We start from the raw sequence: 19,882 nt of genomic DNA on the forward strand, positions 1-19,882 counted from the left end.
TCAAAAAATATTTTCAATTTTTCAGAGCAAAACTGTCTCTATGATCTTAGCGCCCTGGATTTTTTTCAGATTAAAAAAAATATATTGCGTTACCTTATGGAATTTTTAAAAAAATACAGTGGATTCCGCTTAATTAGGCCACAGGTTAATCGAACCAGCCGCTTCTTTGAACCAAATCTTAAAGAACCAAAACAATTTCCATTACACAAGCCTTTTTTTTTTAACATTAAAGCTGTGTATCTTATGGTATTGAAACATATATTGAAACTTTAAGAAAAAAAAACAATTTCAATTTCAAAATTTGCCGCCATAGGCAGCCGCCTAGGTCGCCTACTTCTAGAGCCGGGCCTGAACTGTCCCAAATCTGTACTCAACTTTTAAAACCAAAAGAGAAATTAAAAGTATTTGAATATTGAAATATTAAGTTTTACAGCTTAGTGAGGTTAAGTTTTACATCTTTCATTAAGCCACACGACTCTCTGAGTCAACCCCCTTGCAGAACAGATTGATAGAATTTGAGTCTACTGGAAATGTGAGGGTACTTGGAATGCAAAAGTGCAAATCAGGAAAGCAAAATAAGTGCATCTTCGATCATCCTCTATACTCCATTCAGCAAAAAAGAGAGATCAAAAGTAAACAAATGAGTGGTAGTTGCCAGAAGGTAGGATATGCTTGAGGGTTTTCTCTGCAATAAAAAGGATGCCAATTTTTGTCGCCTGCTTGGGGCTGATTTGTTATTGTCCATTGCCAAACATGTGGTTGATGTCGCAAATGGCGTATTTTTTAAATTTACATTTAGTCTATCTCTTCTGGGAATGCAGTATAATCTTTTTGTTTTTCTGCTGTTGAAAATTTTGCATTTTAATTTCAATCATGTTTAGATTTTTGTACATGTTGTAGCATATTTATGTATTACATCAACACATTAAATAATCATGTGAAAATAACTAATTTATCCGCCAAACTCAACAAAGAAGCTGTTGACAAAATTTAAGAAGAAGCAAAGCAAGTTTATACTTGTATGCTGAGTGACTAACTACAGAACTAAATGCAACCAGTAGTGCAGAATGAACAATTTAAACCAATTATTACCGATTAAGTTGAGATGAAGTAGTTTAACTCCTGAAAAATATTAAATAGTGATGAAGTGAAATATCATACATTTGAAAGAGAAAACTATCGAAACATACCGACAACATCCACATTTATTGTAGTATTAATGATCCCTTGAGAACTAGTTGCTATGCAAGTATATTTTCCAGCATCTTCATTGGTCACGCCTTTGAAGTAAAGAGTACCATTGTCATCTGTAATGTGAGCTGGCCAATCGAAGAACGGGTGACCGACTTTGATCCATCTGACAACAGGCTTTGAAGCTCCTCTTGCTTTGCAGTAAATTTTGGTATCAGAGCCTAGTTCAAGTCTCTTGCTGACAGGGGGTGGAACGAATTTCAATTGTTCTGGAAATATTGAATGAAGATACGGGTTAGCTCTCACACATATATGCATACATTACATATATCTTTACTAATAATAAAGCTAAAAGTCTCTCTGTCTGGATCTCTGTGACGCACATAGCGCCTAGACCGATCGGCCGATTTTCATGAACTTTAGCACAAAGTTAGTTTATAGCATGGAGGTGGGCACCTCGAAGCAATTTTTCGAAAATTCGATTTTGTTCTTTTTCTATTCCAGTTTTAAGAACATTTTCCCGAGCAAAATTATCATAAGATGGACGAGTAAATTACCAAGTTATCATAATGTAGAACTGTAGCATGGGCAAGCCAATTGGTGAGAAATTCACCATATATTATTTGTTAATATACAGGCGAACCAAAAGACCTTTTAATTTTCTACAACGGGCAAGACCGTGCGGGTACCACTAGTAATATATAAAATATGCAGAACAGAAACTGCAGCACAGAGAAAAGTCATGAGTAGCCTAACGTAAGCAAGACAATTTTTCATTGTAACTTATTGGAAAAGCATGAAAAAGTATTTACGTGTAGAAGGAATCTGTAAATATTAATTAAAACCATGTTTGACATTAATTGACAGACAGAAAATTATCACATATGAGGCAGTGAGAAGCAAAGGGATGTAAGTGCCAAAACTAAAAATTTGGAGGTAACCAATACAAATGGTAGGGGAACCTCTTCTCTGTCTTGGAGCAAGAGATAGTACTAATAATCCTGGTAGGCGCTGCTATGCAGCATGATTTAGAAAAACTTTTCAATGAAAGCCTACCTAGGATCTTTAGTTTGTTGTATTTTTATGTGTCACTTTTTGTAATATTTGGTTGCAAAAACTTTTAAAAGTGTCAAAAATATTTTATAATCTCTTTGCTTCTCACTGCCTCATATGACAATATCCGTTTATTCCTGATGGCATAGAAGTAGCTCATCTATTACGGAAAAAACTAAAACTGCATTTTTTGGTACGTAAAGTAAAGTTTACCGATACATTTTATTATAAGTTTTCCAATAAGTTAACTATTTTAGTTTCAGTTAGAATAATACAATTATATAGTTCATGCAACCATTTAAATAAACACATATTAGAGTAATTCATATTTTTTTTTCAAAGTACGGGAAAACAATCTCAAATAGAATCAAAATTTCAATGTACCTTTAACAAATAAAGTGGCACTCTCAGATTTCACAGGAGGAAACCCATTTGTGACAACCTCACAAGCATATTCACCAGAATCAGACATTGCGACCTTGTGAATCACCATGGTGCCATTGTGTGGAAATACAGTAGAGTGACTTGCCAAATCTTTTAGAAGTTTGTCATTCCTAAGCCACCTCACTGAAGTCACAGGATAAGGACTTCCAGTGAATTCACAGGTGAAAACAGCTGCCTCCCCCTCTTCAGAAAGGATACTAGCTGGCTGCAGTGTTATAGTAGGTGCAGCTAAAAAGAATAAAAAGGTTCATCTCACTTTTGAAACAAGAACAAAGAATTATATGCAGTTACCATCTGTAGATTCAATCAATTATAAGTGATTGCTTCACACATTAATACATCAACAATGGAGTTTATGCCTCTTAATGGTACATGTAACTTCCAGGATAAATTTTATGCATACAAACAAATGGTTATCAAAAGGAAATAAATTTAAAACAGGGGTTCCCACAGCTCACCTATAGAGAGTCAAGGTGCAGACTACATCGTTGAAATTTATAGGAGGGGAGTATTTTTAGGAGCAATTTTCTATTTTTTGGGGGCTTCCTGGTTTGGAGGGGGGTGCCCTCGCTCTTTGGGGGAAGGGCACTCAAGTTTAAAACTACAATACGGAAAATAGAGAAGCCGTGAGTTAGTTTGTCAAAGGGTTATAGGAGTCATTTCAAATATTATGTAGGAGCTATTTTTGAACAAAAAGAGGAGGGTAAGATACAAAAACACAATTAAGGGCTTATTTAGATATTTGTACATTATTTTGAGTCCAATTCAATTCAAAAAGTTTAAAGCTGATTTCGGTATCAGGTTTATTATTAATACAGTGAAGCATCGTTTGTACGTTTTTGAAGAGACTGTATGAAAAAACCCATAAATGAAAAAAATGTATAATAGGTACATGTTAATGTGTATTAGACTCTGCAAGGATCAATTAAAAAACATATAATTGATAAAAACGTATAAAAGAGAAACATATAAATGGTGCTTCACTGTATAGTTATCCATTGTGCAGCTAAGCAGTTTCTAATACCAATAAAATGCTGGAGGAGGGAGAAAGGGACTCATAGAATTTAATATGTTGTATATTTATAAGGCCTTGGAAATTAATGATATTTTAAGTGGTTTTTAGTTGTCTGAAGTATAATTAAATAATGTCGTAAATTTGACATATTATTTGAAAATAAGTTGATTATTTCAAATAGTTCGTGCATGAAACATTCAATTCATTTAATGCTACGCACAATTGAATACCTGAGAAAATCAATTAATGTACAACTTTTTTTTATTACTTACATCTAAAGTCAATTTAAAAAATAAAAATAAATAAACAATTAAAATATACTGAAGTCATGATGACATTTACTCCTCTTCTTACAGGCATGAGGGGGAGGGGGGACATACACAATGGGGTAAAAAAACAAAGAAGGAAATAAAGAAACTCAGTATCAAGGTTTACAGAGAATGCTTCCTATTAATAAATTAATAAGTAAGATTTTTTTTTTCAAATGCTAAGTATCATAGAATTTTATAAAAAAAATAAAACACAATTTAGACAAGAGATAATCAGATTTTTAGGTTATTTTCTTTTAAAGCATAGCATGTTTCCACGGTTATTCTGAATTTCGGTATGAGGAATGAAGAGGTCTGATCAGTGCCAGAATTAGAGCAGAGCATGCTAGATCCGGCAACTTCTGAGGAAGGGGGGGGGGGGAATGAACCCTACTTCCCTGTTTTTTTCATTGGAACTACATATAAAAATTTGAAGGAAGATGGGTGAGGGTGGCATTTTCACATTGGGTCAGAATAATTGTAGATCTGGTCGTCAATTTTGCAGTGCAAATATAATTTGCAATTAAAAAAAAAATTTCAACAGTCACTCATTTTATTCCAAGACTGACATAAAATACAGAGTTTGCTACTATATTAAGCCCTGTGATTGAAACAAGATTTGCCATACCAGCAACATAAAAGTACAAAGACGTCCTTTCCTGGCCAGCAATATTCTCAGCCACACAAGTATAATTGCCTGTATCAGACTTCTTGGCTCCATCTAGAATAAGTTGAGTGTCATCGACTCTGATACGGCCTGTGTCACTGATCACATGACCGGAAGGATCTTCCCACCAGATCCGGACCTTCGGACGACCTCCAGGCTTCACACAAGTTACTTCGAATTGGCTTCCCAGGGCAACTACTTTCAGTTCATCATGGCCAATAGGAGGTTCGAATGGGTTATCTCCAAATTCGTCAATATCTAGAAGGATAGAGAATGACTTTCTTTTATATTAAATATATTGACTCATAAATGAATGTTAAAAATAGGACTGCAATGATATATTATTTTCATTTCGCAACAAGAGTAACACCTCACACATGCTCCAATATTGTTTCACCTGGCTTTCTTTAGGCTACACCAAAGCAAATTTAAGGAGATTATATTTCAAAAGCTTTTTACTTACATTTTGGATTATGGTGTGCTTAAGCCACCAAAACGTTTTTAATTTGTCAAAAACAAAACAAATAAATAAAAATAAAAACATTCCAAAAGACACATAGAAACTTACTTCCAAAATCAAAGAATTATTTATATTTCAGAGGTTATGGAATTCAAAATTGAAGTTTTTAACACTATTTCTCATCAAAATGCACCCATACCAAAACAGAAATTAAAAACTTTCAATGTTCCGCACAACTCGGGGGGGGGGGGGGGGGGGGGTAGTGCCAGAAAACTGGTAAAAATCACGCCACTCTCAAGGGTCAAAAGGGAAGGCAGGTAACTATAGACCTACAAGTTAAACTTCGGTTGTTAGTAAAATTTTTAAAGATGATGAACTTTCTGGAGAATAATGGTCTGTTGTCGAGTATGCAGCATGGTTTTAGGTAGGGCGGGAGATCTTGTGTAACTAATTTTTACACTTCTATGACAAGATCATCATGGCTTTAGGTAACAAAGAGTGAGGAGATGTCGTTTATATTGATTTTCAAAAAGCTGTCAATAAAGTACCGCATGCTGAGCTCTGCCAAGAAAACTGGCTTGTACTGGAATAGGCGAGAATTTTAAAATGGGTTAGAAATTGGTTTATTGGGAGAAAACAAATAGTTGTTTGGGGATTTTTTTCTCAAGGCACTGATGTTTTAAGTGGGGTTCCACAAGGTTCAGTTTCAGAGCCATTATTGTTTATTATTTTCATTAATGACATTAGTGAAAGTCTGTCTTGGAACATTAATAGGTTTTCTGATGATGTCGAAGTTATTTATGAGGGTTGTTGACCGGTTGCGAAGAACAAGTGAAAAAACGTTAAGAGGATTTAGGTCTAATTTCTAAGTGAGGTATGCAGTTCAATTTTTGAAAATGCAAACTTCATCTAGGACCACCATTTACTTCATCTAGGTCATGAAAATACACATGCAAGCTATTATTTACAGGGCTCTTATCTTAAGCAAAGAAGAAAAACTTGTTGATCTGGGTGTTTTAATCAGTGAGGACTTAAAGTTACCTATTAGTCAGCATTGCAGAGTAGCAAGTAGCTAAGCCAACAGAACATTAGGTTTAATCAATGGGTCTATTTCACAAAATTCTATGGAAGTTCTACTACTTTTATACAGAAGTCTTTTGATAAGAGGTCTTATTTAAAAGATGCTGTTCAGTTTTGGCCTTCTTATCTTAAGAGGCATCAGTTTATTGGAAACGATTCAAAGGGGGCTATGAAGTTGGTAAAGGGGCTTTCTAATTTAGATTATAATTTTAGGCTTAGAATGCTTCATATGTATAGACTTCAGCAAAAGAGATTAAGAGGCGATATGATCCAGTTATTTAAGTTTATTAAAATGGAGGATGTGTATATGGGCTAATTTTCTGCGCAGATGACAAAACCAAGGGTCATTGTTTTAAGCTTTTCCAATCCTCAGCTAATCTTGAAATCAGGAAAAATTACTGCTTCAACAGGGTTGAAGGCATTTGGAATTGTTTACGAGAAACAGCAGTTACATGCATTGGGATGAATCGTTTTAAGAATGCTTATGATCCTCCCCTAGGATTGATAAACTGACTAGGACCAGCCTAGCTGGGCCTAGAGCCTGTTGCTGGATCTGTCACTTTTGTATTTATAAATAAAAACATTACACACCTTCCTCTTCTCTTATGAAGAGTAAGAACAGAAAGAAATGCACTTACTGTTACTTGTATTTAAATGTCTGTCTGTTTATTATTAATTAGGTTTTAATGAAAATACCTTTATAAGTTAAAAATTCATCCGTACATTACATTTTTTTTTTTTTTTGGTATTGATATAATTTCTTTTAATAGTACAACAAATCCTTTCAAAATTTTTCGGCAAAGTATAAAGTGTGTGTGAGGGGGGGGGGGTCAGTCAAACTTTCAAATACGGAAAAAAAAGTTTAAAAATCCAAGGTACTTTAAAACTCTCACTTGATTTCTAAAATCAGCATAGGGGCCCAGATTAGCACATCCCTTCCCTCTTTTTTTTTTTTATTATCAGTATGCCACAACTGAAATGGTTAATTTAAATCAGAATACACAAGGAAAACATAAAAATTATACTTACAAGCTAACTTAAGTCTTGCAGCATAAGTTTGTTGTGGTGCTTCTTTACTGATTTCACTTATTCCTACACATTTATAAATTCCTTCATCACTGCTCAATATGCCAGAAATGCTCAACGAGCCATTTGGATGAATGGTGAATCTGAAATAAATCTTCATTTTTAAAAGGTTTTGAAAAAATTTCAAGATTAACTACAAACTAATACGTTGTGGCCACCATGAAACTTTCTTCTATATCTTTCTTATAATTCTGATCCCTTCCTCCCCATGTTTGACGAGGAAGCAATAGTCCCAACACAAACTCCAAAACGTAGCATTACTTCTTGAGATATGGCACTCACAATGGAAAAAAAAGAACATTCGATTGCGCCCCCCCTCCCCCTTTCAGTTACTGCCACCAAAATAGGATCAGCTCTTTTACCCTCTATGGGCTACTTGTCGATAAATTTTTGTTTGATTCCGTTCATTATTTCTTGAGCTGCAGGAGTCACAATTGATGACAAAAAACGCTTTATAGCTCAACCCCCGTTTGAGCTATTGACACCAAAATTTGATCAGCACCTATAACTGTTAGGGGCAACATATGGACAAAATTTTGTTTGATTCCACCAGTTACTTCCGGGGGAATAACAGGTACACATAACTCAAGAAACGTCCTATTGCTCCACCCCCTAGGAGGAATTCGCGCCAAAAACCAATGGGCACAAGTTCAAATAGGGGCACATATGTGTACCAAATTTCGTTCGATTTCATGCGGTAGTTTTTGCTGTAGAGCAGCCACAAAAAACTGGTTACACACATACACACACCGAGAGAGAGACATTTTCCAAAAATGGTCGAAATGCGCTCAGCACACCTCAAAACATTCAAATCCATCAAAATTCAAAAATTTGCATGAATCCAATACTTTCTTCTATATATTAGATATAAAAGAAAGTAAAAAAAGGACCAATAGTTTTTTGCAAGTATGATTTTACCTAATAATTAGCTAAATCGACTTGGTAAAAGTGGCATAAATGAGCACAGTTTTGACAATGTGCAAAACTAAGACACAATAAACTAACTTTCGTTTTCAGCAAGAAAAACAAAAGGAAAAACCTGCTCAATTTTTTTTCAGTCAAAATTGAATGAGGTCGTTTCCAAAATTTTAAAAGTAGTTTTTTCTGAAAGAGCATGCTTAAAAACATAGGATCTGACCATTTTTTAAATAATTTGTTTAAGTTCAATATTTTTTAAAAATAAGTATTTTCTGGGTCCATGTTATTTCCTTTTGCTTATTCTATCAATTTCAGTGACTAAAAGTAGTACTTTTGACTGAAGGAAACAACCCCATTGTAACATAATAAATTTTTCTGAAAGAAAAAAAAACAATAAATAAATAAAAAGTTTGGGTCAATTGGTCAATTACAAAACATTTACGTGTCACGTTTTAAATGCATATTTGAAAAAAAAAAAAAAAAAAAAAAAAAAAAAAAATCAGGTAATTGTATCAATCATATGTAATGCCTTCTTTAACTTTTGCAGGGATTCAAAAACATTACATTTTACCATGGTGTTTGCAAGAACGGCAGGATAATTTCTAACAATAGTATTATTTTTTGTGCAAAACTGCAATTAGCTCTTCCATGTTAGCAAATGTTAGAGGCGTTATTTTATTTTCACAGTTTATGAAGTAAAATATCTTTTTATTATATTTTTTAAGCCTTTTTTCCAATCAGGGTACAAAATAAAGCAGTATATAAGCGTCCTCACACGTTTTTTTAATTACCACCATTGAAGCAGTGTAAGAATAAATAAGCACTCGTTAGGCGCAATTTGCGATCACAATTTTTATTTTCACACTGAGGTTTGGCGCTAAATTTGACTGTTAAGTGAGTAAATTTTGAGCTTCATAATTGTTTTCTTCCTAGAACTCGATGTGATCAGAAGTTGCAATAGAAATGAAGGAATAAAATGAAGCATTTTTTTCAATTTTGAGATATAGAATACTGCATGTTTGTAACATTTTTATGTCATGTCATTTTTTTCGACAGCCTTCTTATACCTTCAATTTATCAAAAATGCCACTTAGATTTTTCGTTTTGACGCATGGGTAACTTTAACTCAGGTGTCAAAGACGCCTACGTTAAAATTTCTATTTCTAACTCTACATTGAAATATAACTATAGATTGTACAAACTGATAAGATTATAGCTCACACAGTGGCAATGAATCATTCTAACAACAAATGCAGAAACATTTTGTGAAGAAAATGTGTGTCGCAAAAATGGGGTCGTTTCCAAAATTTTAAAAGTATTTTTTTCTGAAAGAACATGCTTAAAAACATAGGATCTAACCATTTTTTAAATAATTTGTTTAAGTTAAATATTTTAAAAAAATTACTTAAATCGTTGCGCTTTCATTGTTTACATTTCTTGCCGATGACATCACAAATGATGAAATGCCATTCTGTGTTGCCATTCACAGATCAAAATATTTAATTCGCATCTTTACTCGCGTGTATCGACAACGATATGGTTTAAGGGCCCTATATATACGAGCCGACGACGCATCAGCTGAAGACTAGCCATTTTGGATCGGAGAGCGCGTGTTTGAATGGTAGTCTTTTCTGGAAAATTATCGCGTTTTGATGATTGTTCACAGGAGCAACTATTAGCGGCACGTGAATTGTTTATTAAATAAATATTATTTTCGTCAAACTTGGCGTAATCCGAAACGAAAAATCCGATCCAAAACGGCTAAACTAAAGCTGATGCGTCGGCGTATCTATATAGCGGCTCTAATATGGTTGATAGGAAGCGTATAGAGCACAATTTTATCGCTTCTTGATTATCATAACGTGGAAACGCGATACAAGATGCGCAAAAAAACATCATTTGTGACGTCATCAAGATCACGCCTTGTTTGCAAAATCGGACATTTTAAAAAATTTAATTTAAATAATAACTGTTGGGAAAATGAAAGAATTTTCTGAGTCATCTGGGTTATTTTCTTATTCTATCAATTTCGGTGACTAAAAGTACTACTTTTGACTGAAGGAAACAACCCCATTGAGAATAAGCATTATCAAATTATCAAGGGAAAAAATATTTTTCAAAGTTGAAGATATTTCCAAGTAACACAGTAAAAACATTGCAAGCATCGTTCTACTTAGCTCACCTGGAATTATTTGCCAAAGGAACATCATTCGTCTGGGTGTACCATTCAAACATGCTGCAGCGTTTTCAAACACACAGTCAAATACTGCGGTTCCGTTTTTTGTTGTAATGATATCTTTAGGAAGCACTTTGATCCGAGCAGTAGTTTCACCTGCAAACATTGTCATTACTTATTTACATAAAAAGTTCATATCTCAAAAAAAAGGGGGGGGGGTGAAAAGGAAGTATCAGGGGTGTACCCCCTCAAGTTCAAAAACGCAAATTCCCTCCAAATTTTTTCTCAACCCTCTTTCTCTCCTCTAGCTCTCTTTTTTTTTTTTTTGGTTAATTTATTTTTTAAATATTTTTTAATTAATTTATTTATTATTATTATTTCATTTGAAAGTTATGTGCTGTGCTAATGGCATACACACACAAATTAAATAAATAAATTAAATAAAATATAAACAGAATAAAATAAAATAAACGATTTAAATTAAAAATAAATCAAACAATAAATTAAAATAAATAAAATTACGCCCCACCCTCAGGGCACCCCTGAAAAGGATGAGGAAATATATTACCTGAAATTAGAATAATTATTCAGAGTTTCAAAAGATTGCTGTAAAGAATTTCAGCAGGGTAATAATGAGCGAAACTTTTCAGATTTGGGACGAGACATACACTCACGGACTCACGTAGACATGATTAAACCCTCCGCCCATTATAGTCTTCTATTATAATCTCGAAAAGTACTTTTGTCAGACATCAATAAAAAAAAATAAAACATAGAACGTATTCTCACATTAACATAAAAATCTGACGAGACCGAGCGGCTACCATAACGCTAGATACTTTAGTTGCAAATAAACGACCGACCATCTTGTGCACTTAAATGTGGATAAACGAGCGGAATCGCTTGGGGACCTACATACCTATCAACATTCACAAATCCATGCACTTGTTGAAGTTGAAAACTAGGTCCTTAGTTCGACAGTTCTCTGTTCAGTAGATATCAGGGACTTGTTAACAGCGCTTCTATTAACAAGTCCCCCCTTTTTTTCGACTTTTATGTGTCAAATTCCGTTTTTATAAGAATTAGGTGTTTGTCAAATTTGACTCCCAAATGGGTTCCCGTAAAAGGGAAAAGGTTAAGAAAAGATTGCTTTAGATTTTATGTAGAATAGCTACACAATTTATAAAAATGCTGTAGGGACTGTCGACTGTGGAGAGAAGTTTTAGTTACAAAAATTGTCCTCAGGCATCAAGTTGACTCATTTTCTCAAAGCCCAACGAGACAGTAAATCCTGATTGGTTGAAAACGTGCCTATGGTGTAGTTATTGTGTCAGCTGAAACTGCCAAGCTGGGAACTCCAACTATGTAAATATCAAGGATTTCTTTCCAGGTGAATTGTTTAAGTACCTATAGGTCAGGAAAAAAAGTCGAACCTGAAATTTTGCACTTCAAAAATTTTACACCAATCAATTACATCGAGGTTGGTCTCTGGGAATGAGGTACTTAAAAGTGCAGATTTAGCTTTGATTTTGCAAGGGGTCATTACAGAAAGAGGTGATCATGTACTTTTCCCCATAAGTTCTTTGATATTGAAGTGCCTAAAAATCGTTTTAGGACATCTTTGGTTGCTTAAAGGCGGGGCCTGATTACTGAAGAGGCCAATATTAGGCTGTGGCCAAGGGGCCCTGCTTTTCAGGGGCCCTCAAATGGTCAAAATTGTTTCTGCCAATGTGCCAATAGCAATTTTAAGGTTTCACTATAGAGGGGCCCCGAAAAATTGTTTGGCCTAGGGCCTCCCGCTATCTTAATCGGGACCTGCTTGAAGAGAGAGGGGGAGGGGGCATGGTCCGACCCTGGACACACCGACCCTGGATCCACGCTAGAGTCCAGTGTTCTATACTATTGTTATAATATTCTAATTATTTTCGTGAGGAAGCAGAAATACATTTTCTACTCACTCTTCAGGACGAGGGCAAAATTGTCGCCGCTATCGATCACACCAACATCACTGACAGCCCTGCAGGAATAGATGCCGTTGTCAGCAGGGTTGAGGTTGGCAACTTGCAGTCTCTTGTTGCGAAAGGACACCCTCTCGTTTCGGAACATGCGCAAACCATTGTGGAACCATTCGAATCTCACCTCGGAGCTGCCCTCGACTTTGCAACGCAAGATCATTTCACCGCCTTCAGACAGTTCACCCGAAGAATCGGGGCTCTGCAATTGGACACGAGCTTGGTCACCAATCCCTGCGAGAAAGAAATAAAAAATAAGTCATATTAAAGAACTTAATATTGAAACAAATTTAAAAAATAATTTCTGACTAAAGAGAAAACCCAAATACTTTTATGCCCCCAAAACGGAAGCTTCGCAAAAATTTCGAACCGTAAAAATGAAACCTTCGTAGAATATGGACACTTCATGACAATCATGATAGTAATAGTAAAACTTTCCAAAACGGACACTTCATAAAACTAATGATTGCAAAAATAAAACCTTAATAAAATAGGGACACTTCCATAAAACTATGATATGCATTAAAATCATTATAATTAAGGGCACTTCATCACAAAAATCATGATTTCTAAAGCTGACCCTTTACGAAAATCACGATTTTTGTGAAAGAGACCAGCTTTCACAAAAATGAACCTTTAACAAAAAATCATGATCTGTATGTAGATCTTTCACAAAAATCACAACCACAAAAGCGGATCCTTAACACAAAATATCTCTTTATACTCTTTCAATACATTTTATAATTTTTAATTCATGTTAGGCTAGATATTATTTATACATTTAAGATTTAAACATGGAAGCTCATCGATGATTTTGCAAGACGGGTGCGATTCCAAAATTCATAATATTTTCACACAAATACAGTGAAGCTGCAGTTTGCCAAAAATTTTGAGTTTTATTTGTTTTGTGGTTGGTGAATAGCGAGTCACCTAGTTAATTGCCTACACCATTATCATTACTCCAAATGTTTTCTGAAAATAACAACTATGTCAATGCAGTAATTATAGTTTAACTTGCATTATTTTCCCCTTGGTATTTGTTTATAACATTACGCAGAAAGAAAGGGGAAAAAACTATTTCTAACATGATTTATGACCAACTTTTTTTCTGATATTCATCCAGAATCAAAAATACTCTTTTTTCTTTTTTTTGGGGGGGGGGGGGGAGAGGGGATCTGTTCTTTCTTCTGATTCAAGTTGAAAAAACTGTGACCAGCTCTTCAGGTAATTTGAAAATTGTGTTTTGATAATTCAACCTTGTATTTTAATTTAACCTTGCATTAACCCTATAATGATTACAGTGAAAATGAACTTCAAATAAGAATTTCAAGTCTTTTTAGAACACCTTTGGAAGACGCCTGTTTTATTTAATGAAACAACTGCAAATATATATATATATATATATATATATATATATATATATATATATATATATATATATATATATATTCGTAACGTTCTCCATTGCGGTCCATTGTGTGTGGGTAAAAGAAAAATCAAATGCTCTTATCTTCTCAATGAAATTATTTTTATGTATCGTGCTTAATATAAGGCAGTTCAATACATTTTCTCCACAGAAACTCCATATACATTACACATACGGTCAATAGTTATGCTTATAAGTTTTACAAAATGTACAACAAATATTCCAACAAAATCAACTTTTTTAAAGCTAAAAAACGTTCAATAATATAATGCAAAAAATGCTTTGAACTTTTATTGAATTAAAACTTTTTTAATCTATGCATTGCCTTATGTATTTTCTTATGTCTGTACAATGTACATTGCCTAATAGCTGTGCATTGTCTTCTGTATTGATCGGCCTGCCGCCTACTTGAAGATTATTAAAACATTTTTATTGTTATTGAACTTACTGCTGAGTCAAACAGAGTGTTGGTTTAAAAAAAGAAAAAGAAAGAAAGGGGGAAAAAAACATACGGTAAGTACATTTAATGATTCAAAATAACAACACGCCTGTTGGAGAAAACGCGTTTTCATTTGAATATACAGCAACAGCTACGCATTAGGAATTTCAAAAGAAAAAAGTCCTAAGCAAAGAGCCCAACCTGCTTAGCCAAATTACCAATTGCTCACAAAGACCCAAAACTTTTCAATCATTTTGGAAGTACATCGAAGAAATGGCTGCTTGTTCCTACAAGCAAATAAAAAAGTGATTATCAAAATATTTAACGGTAGTGTAAGAAAAAAAAAAAAAACCTTCTGAGCTTAAGAATAAAAATTACATCATATCAGATAAGAATAAGCAGGTTCCATCACACAATCCCCGCTTCAGCGCTTGAAGATGATTTTTTTCTTTTTCGAATTCCTCGTGATTCAGCCTTCCCACACCGTGCCCCTATTTTCCCCTTCCTTAGTCTAGAAGATATAAAAAAAATCTTAGCCCGAGGGTTTCCATACACAAGGACTCGAATGTAGGCAATCTTCGAAATGTTGCCACTCCGTCCTCAAAAGATTTGCCGCCTAGTTATTGAGTGGACAGGTAGCATTTAAGCTGTCACTGGCAAGATTCAGCATTGGCTCTTCAGGCTGCTTTGGCACTTAATCATCATCGGTAAGGGGAAAAGAAATAAAAAGGAAAAAGTACTTAAGCTCTTGGCTGCAATAAACTAAGCAGTAAAGGCAGATGAGGAAATGGGGATTCCACATTATAGGACAGGCTTGATATATACGAGGGCTTCAAGGTATTAGATCAAGATGGCAGATACAAGGGAAAAATCATTGCAAAAATATTTTGACGAAGCAGAATGTTAAAAGAAAACTACCCGACAAATCCTTTGTCTTGGAATTAATGATAAAAGCTTCAAACGGAGTGAAAAACGAGGGAACAATCGAAATAGAATTAACCTACTTATTATAATAATGCAGCGGCATATAATAATCATGGCGCAGACTGTGCCGTTGGTATTTTCTGTGGAGGTTTAAAGTGTCCTTTGTTGGGGGCTCTCTTTTTTGAGAAACTGCTCTGCAGCGTTTAAGGGGGTGTGCCAATACTCCTGGGGGGGGGGGGGGGTAATGGACACTTCTGTTATAGGGATAATCACTTCATCTTGTAGAGTCACTACTATGGGTAAAAATACCTAAAATGTGGGAGTCAAGTACAGATCTAAATTTTAAGCTTTGGCAGCAAACAAAGTTTCATTCACTCAACTATTTTTAAGAGTAAAATTATACATTCCTTTACTAGGGATACCATAGGAATTAACATAGCCTTTTAGAAAGTTTTAAATAAATTAAGTTGAAAAATTACAGTTAAGAAGACAAACTTTGAACCAGCTTATCTAACCTAAGGCTAAAAGTCAAGAGTTGCGGTGTTGTGGGAAAAAAATATATATATATAAATCTATAAGTACAATTGTGGCGACATGACACACTACCTAACTCACACTGACAAAAGAGAGATATTAAAAGGAAAGTACGCATGTTGAAAGAAAAGAACACATTATGCACGTCAGTCTTTGATAGAGTTAAACTTTAGAACATGATTTTTTTTTGGTGATTTTTTATTTAGAACTCGATTTTTATGGAATCATCACTTTTGTTATGGTATTTGTGTGAAAGTGACATTAAACCGTATCGACATACGTGCAAGTTAGTTATTAATAAAGTGTAGATCTCTAAAGATACTCCGAAAGGGTACCAAATAAAAGCTTACAGGTTTCTCAGAAGATTATACCCTCAAAATTATTGCGTAAACAAAATTAAAAAAAAAAAGAAAGAAAAATCACACGTACACACATTATATACACACAAATAGATGGGAAAACTATTTTTCGCGATAAAAAAATAAAAGAAAGGGTAATATTTCTTTACTTTAATTATTTCAGACCCAGTATGAATTTATTTACCTCCTAACCTTTTAAAGCCAAAATGACCTTTTTTTAAAAAAAATTCGAGATAATGCTGTTTATTACAACTGAACACGGAAATCTACTTATAGCAAAAGTGTTGATAACGAAACTCCTTCAAAAACCGTACAGAAGGAAGTGCAATATTATGCATTCATCTTTTCATTCGTACGAAAAAAAAAAGCACTGTCACTTTAAGTTGGCTTTTTTTCCGAAAATGGAAGTTAAATGGAAAGAACGATTTACAAGGAGATACATGTTAAAACAGGGTTCCGACTCCGAAATGAAAATGAAGCACATTAAAGCATCTATTTTTTCTCCACGCTTACAGCATCACAGCTAGAGTTTTATCCCCAAGTTCATGGTAAATCATAAGATTTTCCTATTTCACGTATTATCACGATTTATACTTGGTTCATAGAAATACCAGTCATTAATGGGCAAATACATAAAGTATAAATTTTAATAATACTAAGCGAATAAAAAAAAAATAATAAATCAATCAATAACACGTTTGGATTAGAGCATTAACGTTATATTACGAGCAAAACTAAAATTTTAGTTCAATGCATAACAGCTGAAAGAGTGCAATATCTAAACAACTGTTCAATCAAACGAAAACACGAATAAAAAAGATTGGTATTAGCCGCTGTACAGCATGATTTAGATTTTTTTTTTTCAATGAAAGTCTACCTAGGACCTGAACTTAAAACGCGATTTACTTGAAACTTTAAATAGTCCACTTACATCCCACTGCCTCATATATAAACGCATAACAAACTTTTAAAAAAAGTAAAAAGCAACTTTTTGATTTAAATCATGCCACTCAAAAAAAAAAAAAGAAGAAAAAGAAATTTCAGTCAAAAAATTGATTTAACAATTTACAAAAATTACATCCTAATACTTAAAATCAACAGTTCAAGGGTGATTTGACTAGTTTGGATAACTTTTCGCGCATTGGCACATGGAAAACTAATGGTGGTTAGGGAACAGAAAGGCTAAATTTTTTTTAACAGTTACTTAGGAGTAAAATTGTTAAGAAGAAAAACAAAAATGGATTGCAATGCATACATTTAAAAATTTAGTACTTTTTACGTTTTTTAAAGAAAGTACATTTAACTACAACTTAACTACATTTTAATTTGAAAAAAAAATCAATCTTTCCATTCTTTTTCTAGAAAAAACCTGGAAATTCTTTTTTGTTCCCCCTTCCCTTCCGCTTCAAAACTTTCCAAAATTTTACCTTCTTCGATTTCGACACTAACTAACATTGGAAAAGAATATCCGCGCCACGCATAACAGTGAATAAGTGTAAAACAGAACTAACTCATTTAATTTTCATACCTACACAAAAAGCAATAAAACTTGCCCTTGAACTTGTTTTACACTCTAATATCTCCTAAACACTAATTTTTATTCTTATTTTCACTGCATCAGGCGGTACAGACAATATCCTTACGCCATACAGAGACAAAAACAAGGGAAAAAAATACCAGCAAACAATGAAAGAAAAGAAACAATGAACACGAAACAAAACAGGCAAGCACAAAAACACAATAAAAATCAAGTGTTCAATAAGTCCCTGGCCTCCCAGTAACGGGAGAAAATACAGGTCTATGATAGGGCGGAAATCACAAAAGTTTAAAAAGATGAGAAAGCCGGGAATATATGTGGATTGGTGTAGAAAAATACACTGTCCAAGAGCTACTTTTGAGCAGATCAGGAAAGTCAAATTTCGCATCACCCGAGCGCTGTTCAGGCAAATAATTTTAATTATTTTTACATACATTACAATGTCTTTCAATTGTTTTTACGATTCCATTTCTTGTTTTATTTTACTCAAATTTTGCAATTTCGTTTTGCTGTTTTCCCAACATTTTTCAGGTTTTCCCTATATTGTATGTTTATTCCTGTATGTATATTGTTCCTTTCGCTAAATGTTACTTTTTTCTAACATGAAATTTATAGCTAACTTTTCTCTCTCTCTCATTAGCAGTTTTATTTTCCAGATTTTTTCATTAACGATTTCATTTATTCTTACTGGTTAAATTCTAAATGGTTAAAAATCGACTTCAAAAGGTTCTTGTATGTGCGTGTAGCGTGCAATATAATTTTGATCCAACGGCCAGGTAAACCAGAAATCAAAACCACTTAATATTTTCGCAATAACAAACTTTAGCATAAGCACACAATCAGCATACTTCCGTACAATTAATCTACTCTAAAAAAACAAGATGGGTGTCCAAATATGCCCGCTGCAAAATGTTTCAAGAAAACACGATCCGCCTGGTTCAGTCTCTCAGCCATTCGTTTTCTGCAAACATCCTGGACCACGGAAACTATGGACACGCCTGCCGAGAGGAAACCTACGCATTAAATCTACAAATCTCCCCCAGCGCGGCTCCTGTAATTATCATTAGGCTGTCATCACTACAAGTAATTGGTTTCCGCAAGGGCAAACAGAGGGAAAAGAAAAGAATGAGCATGTCTAGCAGAAACAAAACTCTGGGATAAATACTTAGAAGAAGAGATGGGATTCACAACAACCCTTATCTTCAACTGTATCGTCGTTGTCTGGTAACTTCAGAACAATCACAAAGCAAATTGATTTCAGTTTCGATCGCAGATGGATAACTTTTAGAACAATCCTTTAAAGATGAATCATCATCGAAATAGACAATATGGAGTACTGAAAATGTTCAGCTGTCTAGTGGTCGAAGCGGCAGAGCACAAGACTCTGTTGTAGATGGATTACTTTTGAATAAACGATGGAAGATAAATAATCGAAATAAGCAACATGAAATACTGAAAGTAGTCAGCCGTCCAGTGGTATAAGTGGCAGAGCACAAGATTCTGTTGCAGATGGATTACTTTTGAACAATGGGTGGCAGACGAATCATCGATATAACACACTATGGTATACTGAAAATGTTCAGTTGTCCAGTGGCACAAGTGGCAGAGCACAAGATTCTATTGCAGATGGATTACTTTTGAACAATTGGTGGCAGATAAATCACCGAAGTAAACTATATTAAGTACTGAAAGTATTCCACCGTCCAGTGACATAAGTGGCAGAGCACAAGGTTCACGTACCATGGACCCACGTTCGAACATCTTTAGGGCATGAATGTTTTATCGGTATAGCAATTCCGATCACTTCGAAGTGGTTTAGAACAACTTTAAATATAGTTCTTCAGCGAAATAGCTACTATTTTGCGCTCGGCCAGTTTACACTCAAAAGAGTCGGTTGTTCCGTTACTTTATAACCTTCTTAACCCTAAAGTTAATCAGACACGACTGATTGGAAAAGCTAATCATCCAACAATTTCTGCACCTTGTCTAATATAAAACAATAGATGTAGCTTAAGTAGTGACACGTTTGCCATTTTCATCTTGTGGCTGAATGCCGCGTTCTTCCTATGACTGCTATAATGAAGTAGTGTTTTGCTGCTGAATTGTTGTGCTTCGTGATTGTGAATTAACATAGAGTTTATAAGAAACCACAATCAAGAAGCAAAACACTCTACTTCACTCTCGCAGACATAGGAAGAAACCATTGCTTCGTGTTTATCCCCAAGATGGCGGACGTGTCGCTACTTTACTCAA

General features: G+C 34.4%; 1 protein-coding gene across 1 annotated transcript in view; it reads right to left on the minus strand.

The window, feature by feature from the left end:
- Nucleotides 1-19,882, minus strand: part of LOC129221278 (inactive tyrosine-protein kinase 7-like) — a 114,844-nt gene that overhangs the window by 17,788 nt on the left and 77,174 nt on the right. Inside the window, 7 exon segments of the mRNA XM_054855734.1 lie at nucleotides 1,191-1,460; nucleotides 2,629-2,916; nucleotides 4,640-4,936; nucleotides 7,248-7,387; nucleotides 10,405-10,454; nucleotides 10,457-10,554; nucleotides 12,357-12,644. Of these exon segments, the coding sequence (XP_054711709.1) occupies nucleotides 1,191-1,460; nucleotides 2,629-2,916; nucleotides 4,640-4,936; nucleotides 7,248-7,387; nucleotides 10,405-10,454; nucleotides 10,457-10,554; nucleotides 12,357-12,644 (1,431 nt within the window).

Source organism: Uloborus diversus, chromosome 4 (genome assembly GCF_026930045.1).
Source record: "Uloborus diversus isolate 005 chromosome 4, Udiv.v.3.1, whole genome shotgun sequence".
Lineage (NCBI taxonomy): Eukaryota > Metazoa > Arthropoda > Arachnida > Araneae > Uloboridae > Uloborus > Uloborus diversus.